The 15738-nt window shown below is 22.3% G+C and overlaps 4 protein-coding genes across 4 annotated transcripts; 1 reads left to right on the top strand and 3 right to left on the bottom strand.

The window, feature by feature from the left end:
* Nucleotides 1-2350: 2350 nt before the first annotated feature.
* SRAE_X000070100 (MFS-type transporter SLC18B1) lies at nucleotides 2351-3745 on the bottom strand (the record flags this gene model as incomplete). The annotated part of the gene is made up of 3 exons (XM_024645076.1): nucleotides 2351-2413; nucleotides 2458-3471; nucleotides 3512-3745. The coding sequence occupies 3 exons, from the start codon at nucleotides 3743-3745 to the stop codon at nucleotides 2351-2353; spliced, it is 1311 nt and encodes a 436-aa protein (XP_024510570.1).
* Nucleotides 3746-4447: 702 nt separating this feature from the next.
* On the bottom strand, nucleotides 4448-5018 carry SRAE_X000070000 (Hypothetical protein; the record flags this gene model as incomplete). The annotated part of the gene is made up of 2 exons (XM_024645075.1): nucleotides 4448-4659; nucleotides 4709-5018. 2 exons carry the CDS (start codon nucleotides 5016-5018, stop codon nucleotides 4448-4450), a joined length of 522 nt encoding a protein of 173 aa, XP_024510569.1.
* Nucleotides 5019-6651: 1633 nt separating this feature from the next.
* On the top strand, nucleotides 6652-8448 carry SRAE_X000069900 (Gamma-aminobutyric acid A receptor/Glycine receptor alpha family and Neurotransmitter-gated ion-channel transmembrane domain and Neurotransmitter-gated ion-channel family and Neurotransmitter-gated ion-channel ligand-binding domain-containing protein; the record flags this gene model as incomplete). Its single annotated transcript, XM_024645073.1, has 3 exons — nucleotides 6652-6800; nucleotides 6845-8047; nucleotides 8436-8448. The coding sequence occupies 3 exons, from the start codon at nucleotides 6652-6654 to the stop codon at nucleotides 8446-8448; spliced, it is 1365 nt and encodes a 454-aa protein (XP_024510568.1).
* A 926-nt stretch (nucleotides 8449-9374) lies between these two features.
* Nucleotides 9375-14506, bottom strand: SRAE_X000069800 (Amidohydrolase 1 domain and Metal-dependent hydrolase, composite domain-containing protein; the record flags this gene model as incomplete). Its single annotated transcript, XM_024645072.1, has 4 exons — nucleotides 9375-10415; nucleotides 10948-11616; nucleotides 11880-12468; nucleotides 12636-14506. The coding sequence occupies 4 exons, from the start codon at nucleotides 14504-14506 to the stop codon at nucleotides 9375-9377; spliced, it is 4170 nt and encodes a 1389-aa protein (XP_024510567.1).
* Between the last annotated feature and the right edge of the window lie 1232 nt (nucleotides 14507-15738).

The following is a 15738-nucleotide window of genomic DNA, read 5'->3' as shown; positions in this document are numbered from 1 at the left end:
GGATACAACTTCTGGTATTTTTTCGCGCCTTATCTTTTATCATCATTTTTTATATCTCAAAAACTATTAGAGATATAAAAAAATTTTGAAGGTAGACCCTACATGAAAATTGAATAGTAGTTGATTCCAAAAAACTGCTTCCAATTATCTCTATTTTGAAGCAAGATATAACAGAAGGCGGAAATTTTTTCTAAATATTCATTGTTCTTCTCTTTATTTACCTCGTCTTTTATTATATTACCTGTTCCCACCTTTACTATAATATAACATATTATAATGAAATTATTAATATTTGATTCTTAATAATACGTATATCTAGAAAAAATTGACTTCATAAAAATATCTTTACTTTTTCATGGATTCAGAAATGATAAATATGTTTTCAATTTAACCTCAAGCAAAATAGGAAAAAAAAACTTTTTTTTGGAATTTGAATCTAAAATTACCCTCAGTTGATAGCCCTTGAAAAATAATGAATTTTGAATATAATCAAGGCTATGCTAAAATCAAAACTTTAAAAGTTGTGGCGCTTCAAAGTTGAAGGCGAAAGTGGGGAATATTTTTTTCTAAATCATGACTTTTATGATAAGATTAAAAATATTAAAATATAAACACTTTTTCTAGATCAGATTTTTACGAGAAGTCGATTAAAGTTAATCTCATCTTTCTCTGATTTCTAGAACTCAAATTATAACAAAAAATGTGCCTTCAAAAAGTTTCAAGAACGAAGTTCATAACTTGAGCATATGAGCACCTAGAGCTTTGAAACCAGATGCGCTGTACTTCTCTAAGAATTCTAGGTATAGTCTACGTCAAAAACTTTTTAAAATTTTCAGCCGTTCTTGAGATACAATTTCTGCTATTTTTTCGCGCCTTATCTTTTATCATCATTTTTTATATCTCAAAAACTGTTGAAGATATAATAAAATTTTGAAGGTAGACCCTACATGAAAATTGAATAGTAGTTGATTCCAAAAAACTGCTTCCAATTATCTCTATTTTGAAGCAAGATATAACAGAAGGCGGAAATTTTTTATAAATATTCATTGTTCTTGTCATTATATACCTCGTCTTTTATTATATTACCTGTTCCCACCTTTACTATAATATAACATATTATACTGAAATTATTAATATTTGATTCTTAATAATACGTATATCTAGAAAAAATTGACTTCATAAAAATATCTTTACTATTTTCATGGATTCAGAAATGATAAATATGTTTTCAATTTAACCTCAAGCAAAATAGGAAAAAAAAACTTTTTTTTGGAATTTGAATCTAAAATTACCCTCAGTTGATAGCCCTTGAAAAATAATGAATTTTGAATATAATCAACGCTATACCAAATATAAAACTCGAGAAGTTGTGACGCTTCAAAGTTGAAGGCGAAAGTGGGGAATATTTTTTTCTAAATCATGACTTTTATGATAAGATTAAAAATATTAAAATATAAACACTTTTTCTAGATCAGATTTTTACGAGAAGTCAATTAAAGTTAATCTCATCTTTCTCTGATTTCTAGAACTCAAATTATAACAAAAAATGTGCCTTCAAAAAGTTTCAAGAACGAAGTTCATAACTCAGGTATATGAGCACTTAGAGCTTTGAAACCAGATGCGCTGTACTTCTCTAAGAATTCTAGGTATAGTCTACGTCAAAAACTTTTTAAAATTTTCAGCCGTTCTTGAGATACATCCTGTGGTATTTTTTCGCGCCTTATCTTTTATCATCATTTTTTATATCTCAAAAACTGTTGAAGATATAAAAAAATTTTGAAGGTAGACCCTACATGAAAATTGAATTGAAGTTGATTCCAGAAAACTGCTTCCAATTATCTCTATTTTGAAGCAAGATATAACAGAAGGCGGAAATTTTTTCTAAATATTCATTGTTCTTCTCTTTATTTACCTCGTCTTTTATTATATTACCTGTTCCCACCTTTACTATAATATAACATATTATATTGGGATTGGTAACATTCGATTCTCCATTATACGTATATGTGAAAAAAATAGTTTACATTAAATATCTCTATTATTTTAGTATATTTACGATTAAAAAATATCTTCAATATTATTTCAAGAAACCTTTTTTTAGATTCACGTACGTTCAAAATTTTAGAACAATTTAATATATTTTATAATAAATAAAACCCTTACACTTAAAAAAAATGTTAATTATTTTACTTTAATAACTTTTAAATATCAGCAACAACTATGTAACTACTACATTGAAAATTTAAAAGTTAAAAAAAACAAATTTATCTAAAAAATTGGTTTAAAATCTATGTATTCGCTTTCAATATTTATATTAATCTAAATTTTCATTTAACAATATATCATTTGCTTAATTTTTACGAATTTTTTTTATAATTCTTGGTATTATATATAAAATAATGAACAAAATCATCTATAAAACTCAAAATTAAACTATTTTGTAGCTTAACAACTTACTGAAATAAAAGAAATTATTGAAAATATTACAATTGTGCTATGGTAACCATAATTATTTATCAATAATGATCCAATAATTGGTCCAAGAAGAGCTCCTAATGAATAGGATGAACAAAATATTCCTGATACAATAGATAATATTTTAAAATTGTATAAAAATTTATGCTCATTTTTTAAAATAGTTATTGTTTTTTTAAATGATGGAACATATATGATTGATGAAGAAAATCCCATAAATAATAAGCATATAATGTACAATATTTCAGTTGGATTGTAGTTAAAAAATGAAGTTGATCCTAATAATAAAAAAACTATTGTTTGAAGGAAATATCCAAAAATTATTAAAAAATTGGCAACTGAATATTTATCACTAATGAATCCTGATATTGGAGAAAAAATTGTATATGTTCCACCAAAAAAAATATACATTAATCCAACTTTTGTTGAATTAAAATGAAATTGTTTCAAACCTATGGGTATTGATGAATCCTGAAATGAAGATGTAATACCAACAAAAAAAATTGTATATATTAAACACCATATATCTTTAATTTTAATTATTTTTTTCCATGAATAATTTTTTTCTGATTCACAGACATGATTTTTATCTCTAATTACATTTTTCAATTTATTATCATCTAAATTTATATATAAAAAAGAAAATATTCCAATAATAATTGATAAAAATCCCAAAAAAAGAAAAATATAATAAAAACCAAAATATTGATATAAAAAACCACCAATAAATGGACCTATTGTATAACCAAATCCAGCACCAAACTCAACACATCCAAGTATTGTAGACATGTGATGTAAAAAATTTTTTGAAGCAATAACATATGTTGTAGTATATATCATTGTTTTACCAACAGATTGAATAAAACGAAGAAATAAACATATTCCAAAAAAATAATGTTTATTTTTAATCAAATATACTGGCGAAAATAATATTGTTCCTAAACTTAGAAGGCAAATACCAATAATAAATATTTTTCTTGAACCAAAGATTGCAATCTTTTTAATATATTAAATTATAAAAAATAAACAAACATACCACTCTTCCAATTATTGGTGATAAAATAAAACTTCCAAAATTAAAAATACCAAAAATAATTCCAACACAAATAAAAGAAACATTTTTTATTAAAGCAATATCATTAAAAAATGGGAATATACAAGTATAAATTACTGGAGATAAAAAATTAGATAAGATTAATATAGCAAAAGTAATCCAATCACTAAGATTAAATGTTTTCAATGATTTGTTATTTATTTTATTATTTTCCATAATAAAATATAAAGAAAAAATAGTAAAAATTTAAAAATGATTAGTATTTGTTTGTTTGAACAAATAAAAAATTTTTATCTTCAATCAAATATGTAAATAAAAATAAAATACATAATAATTGTTTATATAAAAGATTAAATTTTGCACCATTCATTTTTTTAAAGACAATTTTTTTAGACTTTAATTTTTTTGTTATCTATTTAAATTTTTTCCTTAACTTTTTTTTTCTTTATTTAAATGCTGTTTTTTATTTAAAATATGTTAGCAAATGTTTTAAAGAATTTTATTTATTAAAATATTGAAAACTGTTAATTTAAAATTTATATGATATATAAGAAATATAAAAAAGTACAAAGTTAAATGATTTCATAAATTTATAAACTTTGGTTTTTTCAAATGCAAAGTATCAATTTTTTTTAAAATTTTTAATAATATTTTGATAAGATACTATGTTAATGATATTTATTATTATAATCACATAAAACTAAAAATAATTTTTAATTTGTCCATAGAACAAAAATTTTTAAATTTATAAAATATTTAAGAAAGACTCCATAAAGATAATCTTCATTGATAATTGAAAATGATAAGGTAATAGTCAAAATGTCTTAATGATTTTAAAATTTGTTATCAATAGGAACTAAAACACAATTCATGGAATACTTTTAAAGATTAAAAATCAACATGTAGTATAATAAAATATCAAATAAATTTCATAGTCGCAGCATGACTTTGTGATGTTGATTGTAATGGATAATTTTTCATATCATCATTTATACTATCAATAATCCATGTATGAAAGTTTTCACGATGATATGTAATAAATCTAATTGTTTCCCATTTTAATTCAATTAACAATTCATAAATTGGGCGTTGGTTAATGAAATCAAGTAATACATTTTCATTTCTTTTTCCTTAAATTAATTATAAGTTATTTAAATTTATTGTAAAAAAAAAACAAACCTTTGTTAAAATAATTTTCAATTTCTGATTCATTTTCTTTCATCAGTTTTTCTAATTCTTTAAAAGTTTTTTTTGTCATATTATAAGTTTTAAGATTATTTTTATCAAATTCATTATTTAAAATAGTTAATAATTTTGGAAACTTTAAAATACAATAAGTATAAATTTTTCGTTGATCTTCATTAACAGTTTTACTTATTAAAATTTGTGTTCTCACTAAATCAGCATAATAAAAACATGTTGCAACACGTAACAATAGCTTATTTCTTTGACTTCGACTAGTAACATAAACACTATTGTTCGGTGCCATTAAAAATAGAAATTCTAAAAAATAAAATATAATTATATGGTAATTGAAGAAAAACAATTTATTAGGATTTTCTTTTTTTTTTAAAATAACGCTTCAAAAAAGGGGTTAATAAGATTATTACACTAAAAAAAATATATTTGAAAATGTAAATATTGAACATCAAAAGCCATCATGTTTTTTGATCAAGTAAAATGAAGGAACACCTTCAAATAAATTTATTAAATAATATAAATAAATCTTATCATAATTATTATCACTATATTAAATGGACATCTTGTAATAATTATAATAAAAAAATTTGCAAAATTCAATTATTATATAGTTATATTAAGATAACAATCTTTTATAATCTAAATTTTTTTCACTGCTTTTATAATTATAAACAAGTCATTTAATTTAGATTTCAATAATTAAAAAATTACAAGCTGGTTATAATTAATTATCAAAATTTGAAAAATAATATGATTAGAAAAAAGATGTTAATAAAAGAATTAAAATATAATTAGTGAATAAAAATAAAAAAATATATTATTTAATAAAAATTAATTATACTTTAAAACTATATTTCAATTTAGCATGACATTGTAGTAATTAGCAATATCAATTTATTTATCAATATTATGTTTAAATTTCTTATCAAATATGTAACCTAAGATATCTTAAATTTTTTTTTTAATTATTATTTTATTCTAAAATTAGGGTACAAAAGTTATAATTGCATCATGTTATAATAAATTTTATATTCTTTATGATAATATGTAATTTTAAAAAAAAATTTATAAAAAATAGACAAAAAAAAATTTGATGTTTAAAATGGGTGTCCAGTTTTTTTTTAATGGTTAAAAAAAATTTTTGTTTTATTTATTTTTTATAAAGAATTTGTAATAAATCTTTTTTTACAAAAAAATATGCAAATTTTTAATTATCATGTAGTTTTGGGGGATAATTTTATTACTTCATCATATTTCCATGTTAAAAAATTTAATGTGTGAAAATTTATTTATTAAGAAAAATATATTATTTTATTTTAAAATGTAGGGCATATAAATAATTTCATTGAAATATTTTAAATAATATATATTTTTTTTTTCTTTTTTTGTTATTTTAAAATATATATATATACTAATATTTAAAATATTATCTTTTATCTTAGATTGTTCCTATCCAATAGGAGTATCTTTTATCATTTATAATAGTACACAAAATAACATATTATAAGATTTTTAACTAAAATATAACCATATAATTTGGTTGTTTAACTGAATACAAAATAAAGTTAGTTGGAAAATTTTAACATATATATATGTGAATATGTTTATGTATAAGTAAGATGAGAAAATAAGCATATTTTCTAAATATAGTAAATATTGGTGATGGTATAACTTTGTAAAGTTGTATATACTTATTTATAAGAAAATTTTCTTTTATTTTTAAAATTGGAATGCTTTTCATCTTACAATTTAATATTTAATCCTACAAAATAATTAAAAAGAACTTTTTTATTCTTTTATCTTTGTTAATATACATTTTTCCATCATTTTAAATATTATATATAATATATCTTTGAATGTGTTAAAAGAATATTTACTATATTTTAATAGTTAATGAAAAAAAAAGAAGAATATAAAAAAATATGATTGTTATATTTGGTCAATCTAAAATATTTAAACAATCTGAAAATAAAAATAAATTATTTTTAATAATTTATTTTATAATATTAAATTTTATTAAAATTGCTGATTGTGGATATGTTACTAAGTATGGAATTGAATATGATCATAAGTATGTTTTCAAAATAACTTTTTATATTAAAAATATTTTTTTAGAACTTTAAATGAACTTTTTCCTGATTTTATGAATAAAAATGATTATTTATCAAAGGAACCTATTAATAGTTTTGAAAAATATTCTAGTATTAATAGTATTTCTCGTAATAAAAGACATATCGTTTCCAATGAATCAACTATTCCTGGATGTAATGATGATGCTGTCATTCTTGGATGGCTTTTAAAAGATTATAATTGTTTACGAATACCAGGTGATGGTCATGTTAAAGTTGAAGTTGAAATATGGATTCAAGAAGTTTCAAAAATAATTGAAATAACATCTGAATTTGAAGTTGATTTATATGTAACAGAAATGTGGAATGATCCTTCATTAGCATTTTCACATTTATTACCATGTAAATCAAATATGTCAGTTGATGGTCCAACTGTTTTAGAACAAATTTGGAATCCACGAGGATGTTTTATTAATTCAAAAGATGCTAAAATTCATTCAAGTCCAGTAAAAAATATTTTTCTTCAAATATATGATAATGGTAATGTTTGGCATAATTATAGAATTAAATTAACAGGTCCTTGTACAAATGCATTAAAAACTTTTCCTATTGATACACAAAAATGTAGTTTATTTTATGAAAGTTTTAATCATAATCTTGCTGAAGTTGAAATGACATGGACATCAAATCCAATATTAATATTAAAAGAAGTTAAATTACCAGATTACATTTTAATTGATAATTATACAACTACTGTAAAACGTCTTTATCCTCCTGGTATTTGGAATGAATTAATTGCAACATTTACATTTCAAAGATTATATGGTTTTTATATACTTCAAGTTTATGTTCCAGCATATATTTCAGTTTTTATTTCATGGATTTCTTTTTATTTAGGATCAGAAAATGTTGCACCAAGAACAACTGTTGGTGTTAATGCATTATTAGCTTTAACTTTTCAATTTGGTTCTGTAGTCTCAAATTTACCAAAAACTTCTGATGTCAAAGCAATAGATGTAATGATATTAATATGTATGGCTTTCATATTTCTTAGTCTTATTGAATTAGCTTTGGTAGGATATTTAGCTCGTGGACCAAAAAAAGAAAGAATTCGTATTAATTTAGCATGGATTTTTCCATCAATAAAACAATATTATATTACTGCTGGTCAAGTTGATTTTATTAGTGCTCTCATGTTTCCATCAACTTTTCTTGCTTTTAATATATGGTATTGGTTTTTTTTTCTTGGGTAAATTTTATTATTATATTTTATTTTTAATTTATATATCTAAAGAATACTTTAAGCTTTCTGTTCTTCTTTTATTTATTATTTAAATTGCTTTTTTAACTATCCATGTGTGCTAACTACTACTGCCTGTTTTCAAACTATCTTTTTAAAAAATATAATAAATTATTATGGGTATATTTTATGGAGAAAGAAATTAATGTTAAATTTTTGACATGTATATTGTTCAAAATATTTCCTTTTGTCTTTGTGAATTTCAAAAAGAAAAATTTTTTTTTATCTATCCAGTTGATACATACTATCCTTTGTAAAAATAAGTTGTGTTTTTAAAGTAACCATTCTTTGTGCTATTATTTTACAAAATATTAATTAATATAATTTTTTTTTTCAGTCGATTAAGATAATTAATTCATTCCACAGCAAATGAAGTCTTTCGTCAAATTATATATATATATTTATGTAAACAAAAGTATTTTAATTATATTTTATATTAAAATATTAATATTTTTAAGGATATACTTATATTAATGATGCACATTAAAATCATATGAAATAATTACTTTTATAAATAAAATATTTTTTGCCATATTTTTATTTTAACATCTTTTATACACTTACTTTTTTTTGAATAAAATAATTTAATTTTGATAATAATAAATTTTAAAAGAAAAATTTATAATTCAAAAGTATAATTTTTTTAAATAGTAACATAATGTTTTTTTTTTTATCTTTTTTTTATGATGTAAGTAAGTATACCATATAAATAATTTCTATTCTAACATATTATTTATGTATTTTTTTTAACAAGTTGAAAAAAAATTAAAATTTTTAATAAATGGTTTTAACATAATCAAATACTATAATTTAAAATAATATTTTGTTGTCATATAAAAATAATTATATAAATTATCTTGTCAATAAATGAATGTGATAAATTTTTATATTCAAATAAATAATAAAGATTTTGTTTTAAAAAAATTTTATTAAATTATTTTGTAAGCATGAAATATAAATTATATAAAAAGTTAGGTCATTAAATAATTAATAGAACAAATCTTTTTAAGTAATAATTATATTGGAATGAATTGAACGTATTCCTCTTTGACTATTCATTATAATTTAATATTTTAAAATAATGTATAAATGAGCGAAGTGAATAGTTAGCAAATATTTTAGCTTTTCATATACTTTTTTTTTTCGTTATATAAAATGATTTTTCTTAAAAAAAATAATAAAAGCAATGACAATTTATTTAATGTTTTAATTTTTTCATTTTAAAATATGTTATTCATGTTCTTATCCAATATAATTTGCGCTTTGCATTTACCAATTACCATAATCCGGTACTTCTTCCACCTGGTGGGTTTTTAAATTTAATTCCCGATCTATTGGGATTTGGTGGCAATGGTTGGTTTATTGTAGATTCAAATTGATTTCTTATATTACTTCCTGAATTTGATCTTGTATCAAAACTTGATTGAAAAGCTGGATTAACTTTTGGTCCTCGAACGTTTGATGTACCTCCTGTTGATGAAATTGAACTTTTTCTTGAATCATTCTCATCTCTTTCAATTTTTTCAACTTTTCCAACCATTTTTTCTCTTTGTTGTACTTGAGAAAAGAGATGAGGACTATTTGGTAATAATGGTAAATACATATCATTTTGTGTTTTAGTACCATTACTTACAATTTTATTATCTTGATAAACAATATTACCACCACAAATTGTTGCAACAACTTGACAATGAACAGTCATCTGTTCAAAGGCATTAAAATCAGCTGTTGACATTTGATTTTTTACACTTATTTGTCTTTTTATTGTCGTGTCAAGAATTGTTATATCAGCATCAGCTCCAATCTCTATTCTACCTTTTCTTGGATACATATTAAAAGCTTTTGCAGCATTTGTACTTGTTACAGCAACAAATTTCATATAATTCATTGAACCAGAACATACAGCTTTCTCCCATAATACTGGTAATCTCTCTTCAACAGCTGGAACACCATGAATCATTTTTGTAAAATCAGTAGCTGTAATTCTATCATAATTTTTTGTTGCTTTATGATCAGATACACACATAGCTAATGGTAATGTTGATAAAGCATTTAACAAGGTATTAGCATGTTGTCTACCAGGGCGTAATGGATTTCTAATAATAAATGTTGAAGCTAAAGCAAGATTTTTATCATAATAAATATCACCATTTTGTGCTAAAGCAACAATTGGTATTTCAGCAGTTAATATACCACCATTAATATTAGATGATTGAAGTGCTTGACAACCTTCAGAAGAGGTTAATGATACAATTGATACAGGACAATTTGATAATTGAGAGAAAGTTCCTAAACTTGTAATTTTTTCTGTTTCAAGCTAAAAATAGTATAATACATTTATAATTAATCATCTACTATATTATGAATTTTTTTTTTCTTTTATTATATAATCTTCTACATATTATTAAATGCTTTTATGTTAAAGAAAAATCATTCAAATATTACAACAACAACAAAAAAAAATAAAACTATAAACTTATATTATCACGCTATATCATTTTTCTTTTTTATTTAACAATATCTTACAATACATTTTTAATGATTTTTAACTTTCATTTACTATTTAATTATTTCTAATATCAATTTAAATTTTAGTCAAAGAATCTTTTTTATATTTAATGTTTGGTTATACAATATTATTATTAACTCAAGAGAGAAATTGATATTTGATAAAGTTTTTAAGAATATAGAAATCAAACAGAGATGAAAGGATATGTATTGTGTTTTAGATTAAAGAACTCAACGTATTATTACTATTATTTGTAAAGTTGTGTAATATAATACGTTTTTGTAAATATATTATTGATATATTATAAATAATAATAATATATAGTATTTTTTTAACGTACCTGTATAGGTCTTGATTGACAATAACCTTCTGGTCCTGTGACACCTAAATTAAGCATTTTTCTTTCAAGTATCTTGATAACAGAGTTATTTTCTGGTGATATTCTTAAAATAATACCTAATTTTTTACAAAATTCCATTATTTCAAAAAGTTGATCATCTGTACATGATGAAATATTAAGAATAAAATTATTAACACCTTTTTCTTTTACAAGACAATCCATTTCTTTTTGAATAACATTATTCCATGTTAAAATCATAACACTTAATGCAGCATTACATTGACATTTTCCATTAATAAGATTTTTAGTTCTTTCAAAAGCACTTAAAAGGCTCTCACTTTCATTTCTTGGAATGACAACATCAATAATTGTGGCTGTACCACCAGCTATAGCAGCTTTTGAACCAATTGTAAAGTCATCAATAGATGTAAAAGAAGAAAATTCTGTATGAATATCAATACCAGCTGGTATTATAATTTTATTGGTTCCATCAATTACCTCACAACCATCAGGTATTGGAAATTGATTACCAACTTGTTTTATAATAGAACCCTCTATTAAGATATTAGCAATAAATGATGAGTCGTCATTAATAATTTGTCCATTTTTTATTAATAATGGTACATCAGATCCAGAAGAAGTATTTCCAGGTTTAACCATCTTATCAATCTAAAAATATAATAATTATAAATAAAAAATTTTTAAAAGCATTTTAAATAATACGGAAATATTGTGAGTAAAAATAACGTAACGACAAATGTAAAAAAGAGAATATATATATATATGTAAGATAAAAAAAAAATTTAATATAAAATAGATAAATAATTTTTAGTTAAAGAAATATTTGTCCATAAAAATATATATATATATATATATATACATATATGTATGTATAAATAGCTATGACCAAAAGAAAATATTTATTTACTTACCGCAATATTTCCTTTAGAAGATTGTAAACCTTTCCCTAAGGATGATTCATCTTCAGAATCATTGTTTATACCTGAATTAGAAGAATTTTGTGAAAATGAATTACGAGAATCATTACTATTTTCTCTATTAAAATTATTTTTTATATTATCACTAAATATAGTGGTTTGATAATTTATATTATCAATAATATTACTAACTTCATCATTATCTTGTGAGGGAAGGACATCATTAAAGTTTGTTTGTGGTATACCACTATTAGTATATTGAAAAGATGGAGATATACTATTAGGTTGTGTTAAATCGGCATTATCTCTACTACTATAACTGGTATTGTCACAACTTTTATCTTTATAAATTTTGTTTCCCTTTTGATGGTCATTACAATCTTCATCTTTATTATAGAAACAATTAATTTTAATGTTTTCTGGACAATTAGTAATATGATCATATGTTATATCTTGACCATCTTTGCAAGTAATTATACATTCATTTGTATTTATCTCATTGACAGATGTTTTTCTTTCCTCTATTTTTATGCTATTTTCATCATCATTGTCATCCTCACCATAAATGTCTGGTCCTGGTTGACTATAAAATAAATATTAATAATATAAAGTTAACAAGAAGATATATATATATATATATATATATATTATTGATAAGATAATAAATAATAATATTAAAAAATAATTTAAAATGAAAAAGTTTTTTAATAAATTCTAGGAAAATTTTTTTTTATTAAAATAAAAACTTACCAAACAACATTTTTATTATATTCATCTTTTTGACTAACAAATCGACGACTTCCTGAAAATGGTGTTTCCTCTACAACAAGAATACCCTCATTATTTAATTCATCATTCTCATTTTCAATATCATGCTCTGGTCCACAAGTAATTTCAGCATTATATGTTCCACCAACTTTTGAAAATGCACTATCAGTTGCCATCCATTTACCTCTTTTTTTAGCTTCATCATAAGCTTTATCATGATCTGGTATTACATCAAATGTACTAGATGAACATGATGGTCCAGGAATTGGTTTTGTATTTGGAAATATTGATGGTTGATCCTGTTCTCTTTCTAATACATTAGATCTTTTAAAATTTCTATTTTTTAATGCTGGATTTGGTGGTGGTATTTTATTAAAACATGCCCCAGCACCACCAGATGATGAGTCTCCAAATATTGCTAACATTGCTTCTGATACAGCAAATGGATTACGATTCGATTGTTTTACTGGTGTTGGTACTCTTGGAGATGATACATTAGTAGTAGATTGTTGTTTTAATACATTTGGTGGAGTTGATTTTGTTCTTCCCATATCAGTAAGTCTTTCCATTGGACGTGCTTGAATATGACTTAATCTTTCTATTTTATCATTACTTTGACGGATGTTTTTATTATTTGGAGAAGATAACCTTCCTGAAGAAGATATTTTTCTTTCATTTGATAAATTAGTTTGACTACCTGATGCAGGTCTTGGTGAAACAGAATGAATTCTTTGGTATGATGAAGATGTTTTAAGATGAGGTGAAGAAATTCTTTCATTTGAATATTTTCTTTCATTACTTTTTGATGTATTATTATCTCTTGGAGATATAACATCTTTTCTGTTACCTTTATTTAATGGTGATGATTTTCCAGAAGTTGATTTTGTAATTTCTTGTTTTGATGAACTAAGAGTTTTAGAAATTTTAACATTTTTTGGTGGAATTGGACTATGAATTAATTTTCCACGTGAATCTAATGTTAACTCATCAACATTTTCATCAATATTTTTATTTTCTTTTATAATTAATGTATCTTCAACTTTCGTTTTTAATGATTCAATTTTAACGTCATCATTTGATTCCTCTTTAGAGTCATTATCTTTTATTAATAAATTATGTTTATCCTCCTCTTCTTTATTGAGATCCTCTTCAAATGGAACAGGTGATGATTCTTTAAACGTGGGATTAAACATAAGTGGAGTTTTTTTAACCTGTCCAAAAATTTCATCCTCCGTTATTTCATCTAAATTAATACTATTTAATTTTTCAACATAAAAACTAGTTTGCAAATCAGTTTTTGATAATAAATTACTTTCATTAACATCATTAATAATATTTTTATCATTAGTAGGTGATTGTTTAACAGGATATTTCTCTAAAACATTCTCATCAAATAATTTATTAGTGCCATCTGTCAATTGAACATCATTTTTATCATTAAATTTGTCATGGTCATTAATATCGGTAGATAAAAGAACACCATCATTATTAATCGTATTTTGTTTAATATCATTATCCATAATATTATTTTCAGAAGAATTAAATGATGATGATGTAGTAGTTAAGTTAATATCATTTTTATTATGTATATTCTCAAAAATTTCATTGTTATTATCATTTGAAATTTTGATTTGACATTTTTCATTAATATTATCAATCGTTCGTTCTATTTCTATTTGACTCTCATATGTGGTAAGTGTACCTTTATGAGGTAATGAAGAAATAGGTAATTTTTTTCGTTTAAATATTGGTGTACCAGTTTGTGAGCTGATTTGGATAGTTAAATATTTATCTCTCCTTCTCCTTTCTATGTCATTTTTTGGAAATGTCAAAAAAGGTAAAAAAGGAAACATTGCTATAGATAAAAAATAAGTAAATAAATAAATTTAATTCACATTAATAAAAGTATTGATAATATAAGATATATTTAATTAATTATTATAATTTTTTTTCGAATGAACTAGTTAATTGTACTAAAATATGCTCTTTTGAAATAGAAAATTTTAGTTAGAAAAAAAATTAAATAAAAATATACCAAGGTGAAATGTAAATAAATGATTTGATAGTGTAATAAAAAGAGAAAATGGTGTATTTATTGTAATTTTCATAAAAACAGTTTAACTTTTGATTCAAAAAAGCTTAAATAATCAATTTGGCTATCTAAAATGTAACCACGCAATAGATTACTGCGGCAAAGTAACCGCTATTCCCAGTCTTGACGCCAGCTGGAGAAGAATTGGACATAAGACTACTAACAAATATATGTAATTCAAATATATATATATATATATATTTCTATATGTCATATATATAAATTCACAACTGGCAGATGGTTGAATTATAAAGTGCGCTATGCTGCAATTTACATTATGCTACTAGAGTCTTACAATTCTTTTAAGTATAAATGATATTTTGAAAGCTTACATAGTACATCAAATGGGAGGAAAAAGATGTTAGAAAAGTTAAGAAAGGACTAGATATAGGTGGAGTTTTTTTTTAACACAAATAAATTGGAAAAAAAAAGAGATGAAGTTTTATAATAAATAAATAAATTTATATCAAACGTTATATTTTGTACAATGTTGATGTAAATAAAGAAATATGCAAATTATTTATTTATTATAACAAATTATATTTAATTTAACCAATTAAACTTTTAGCTAAAAAAATAATATTGAAACAGCATAACTAAATTATATTTAAAAATAATATAATGTCAATATAGCTGACTTTTTTTTTAACTTTAATATGACAAAAATATTTTATTTTTAGTAATAAGTGTTTTAAAAAAATAAAAAAAACAAAAATAAAATGTATTTAATTTAAAAAAAAAGAGTCTATTAATAATTACCATTATATTAGATACACTTTTATTACTATAAATGGTAACCTTGTAATTGTTATTATAAATAGTAAATTATAACAATTTTATAGGTCAATGAGGGAGATATATAATAAAATGAACACTCATACATTTCGAGTTAATAAAATCATTAACCATTCTTTTTTTTTTGCAATGTTTTTTTAACAATAAATTAACAAAAAAGTAAATAAATTAATTTAAAAAGTATGTATTAATTGATGA

The sequence above is a fragment of the Strongyloides ratti genome, assembly GCF_001040885.1.
Source record: "Strongyloides ratti genome assembly S_ratti_ED321, chromosome : X".
NCBI lineage: Eukaryota > Metazoa > Nematoda > Chromadorea > Rhabditida > Strongyloididae > Strongyloides > Strongyloides ratti.
This window is presented reverse-complemented; position numbering and strand designations above follow the sequence as displayed.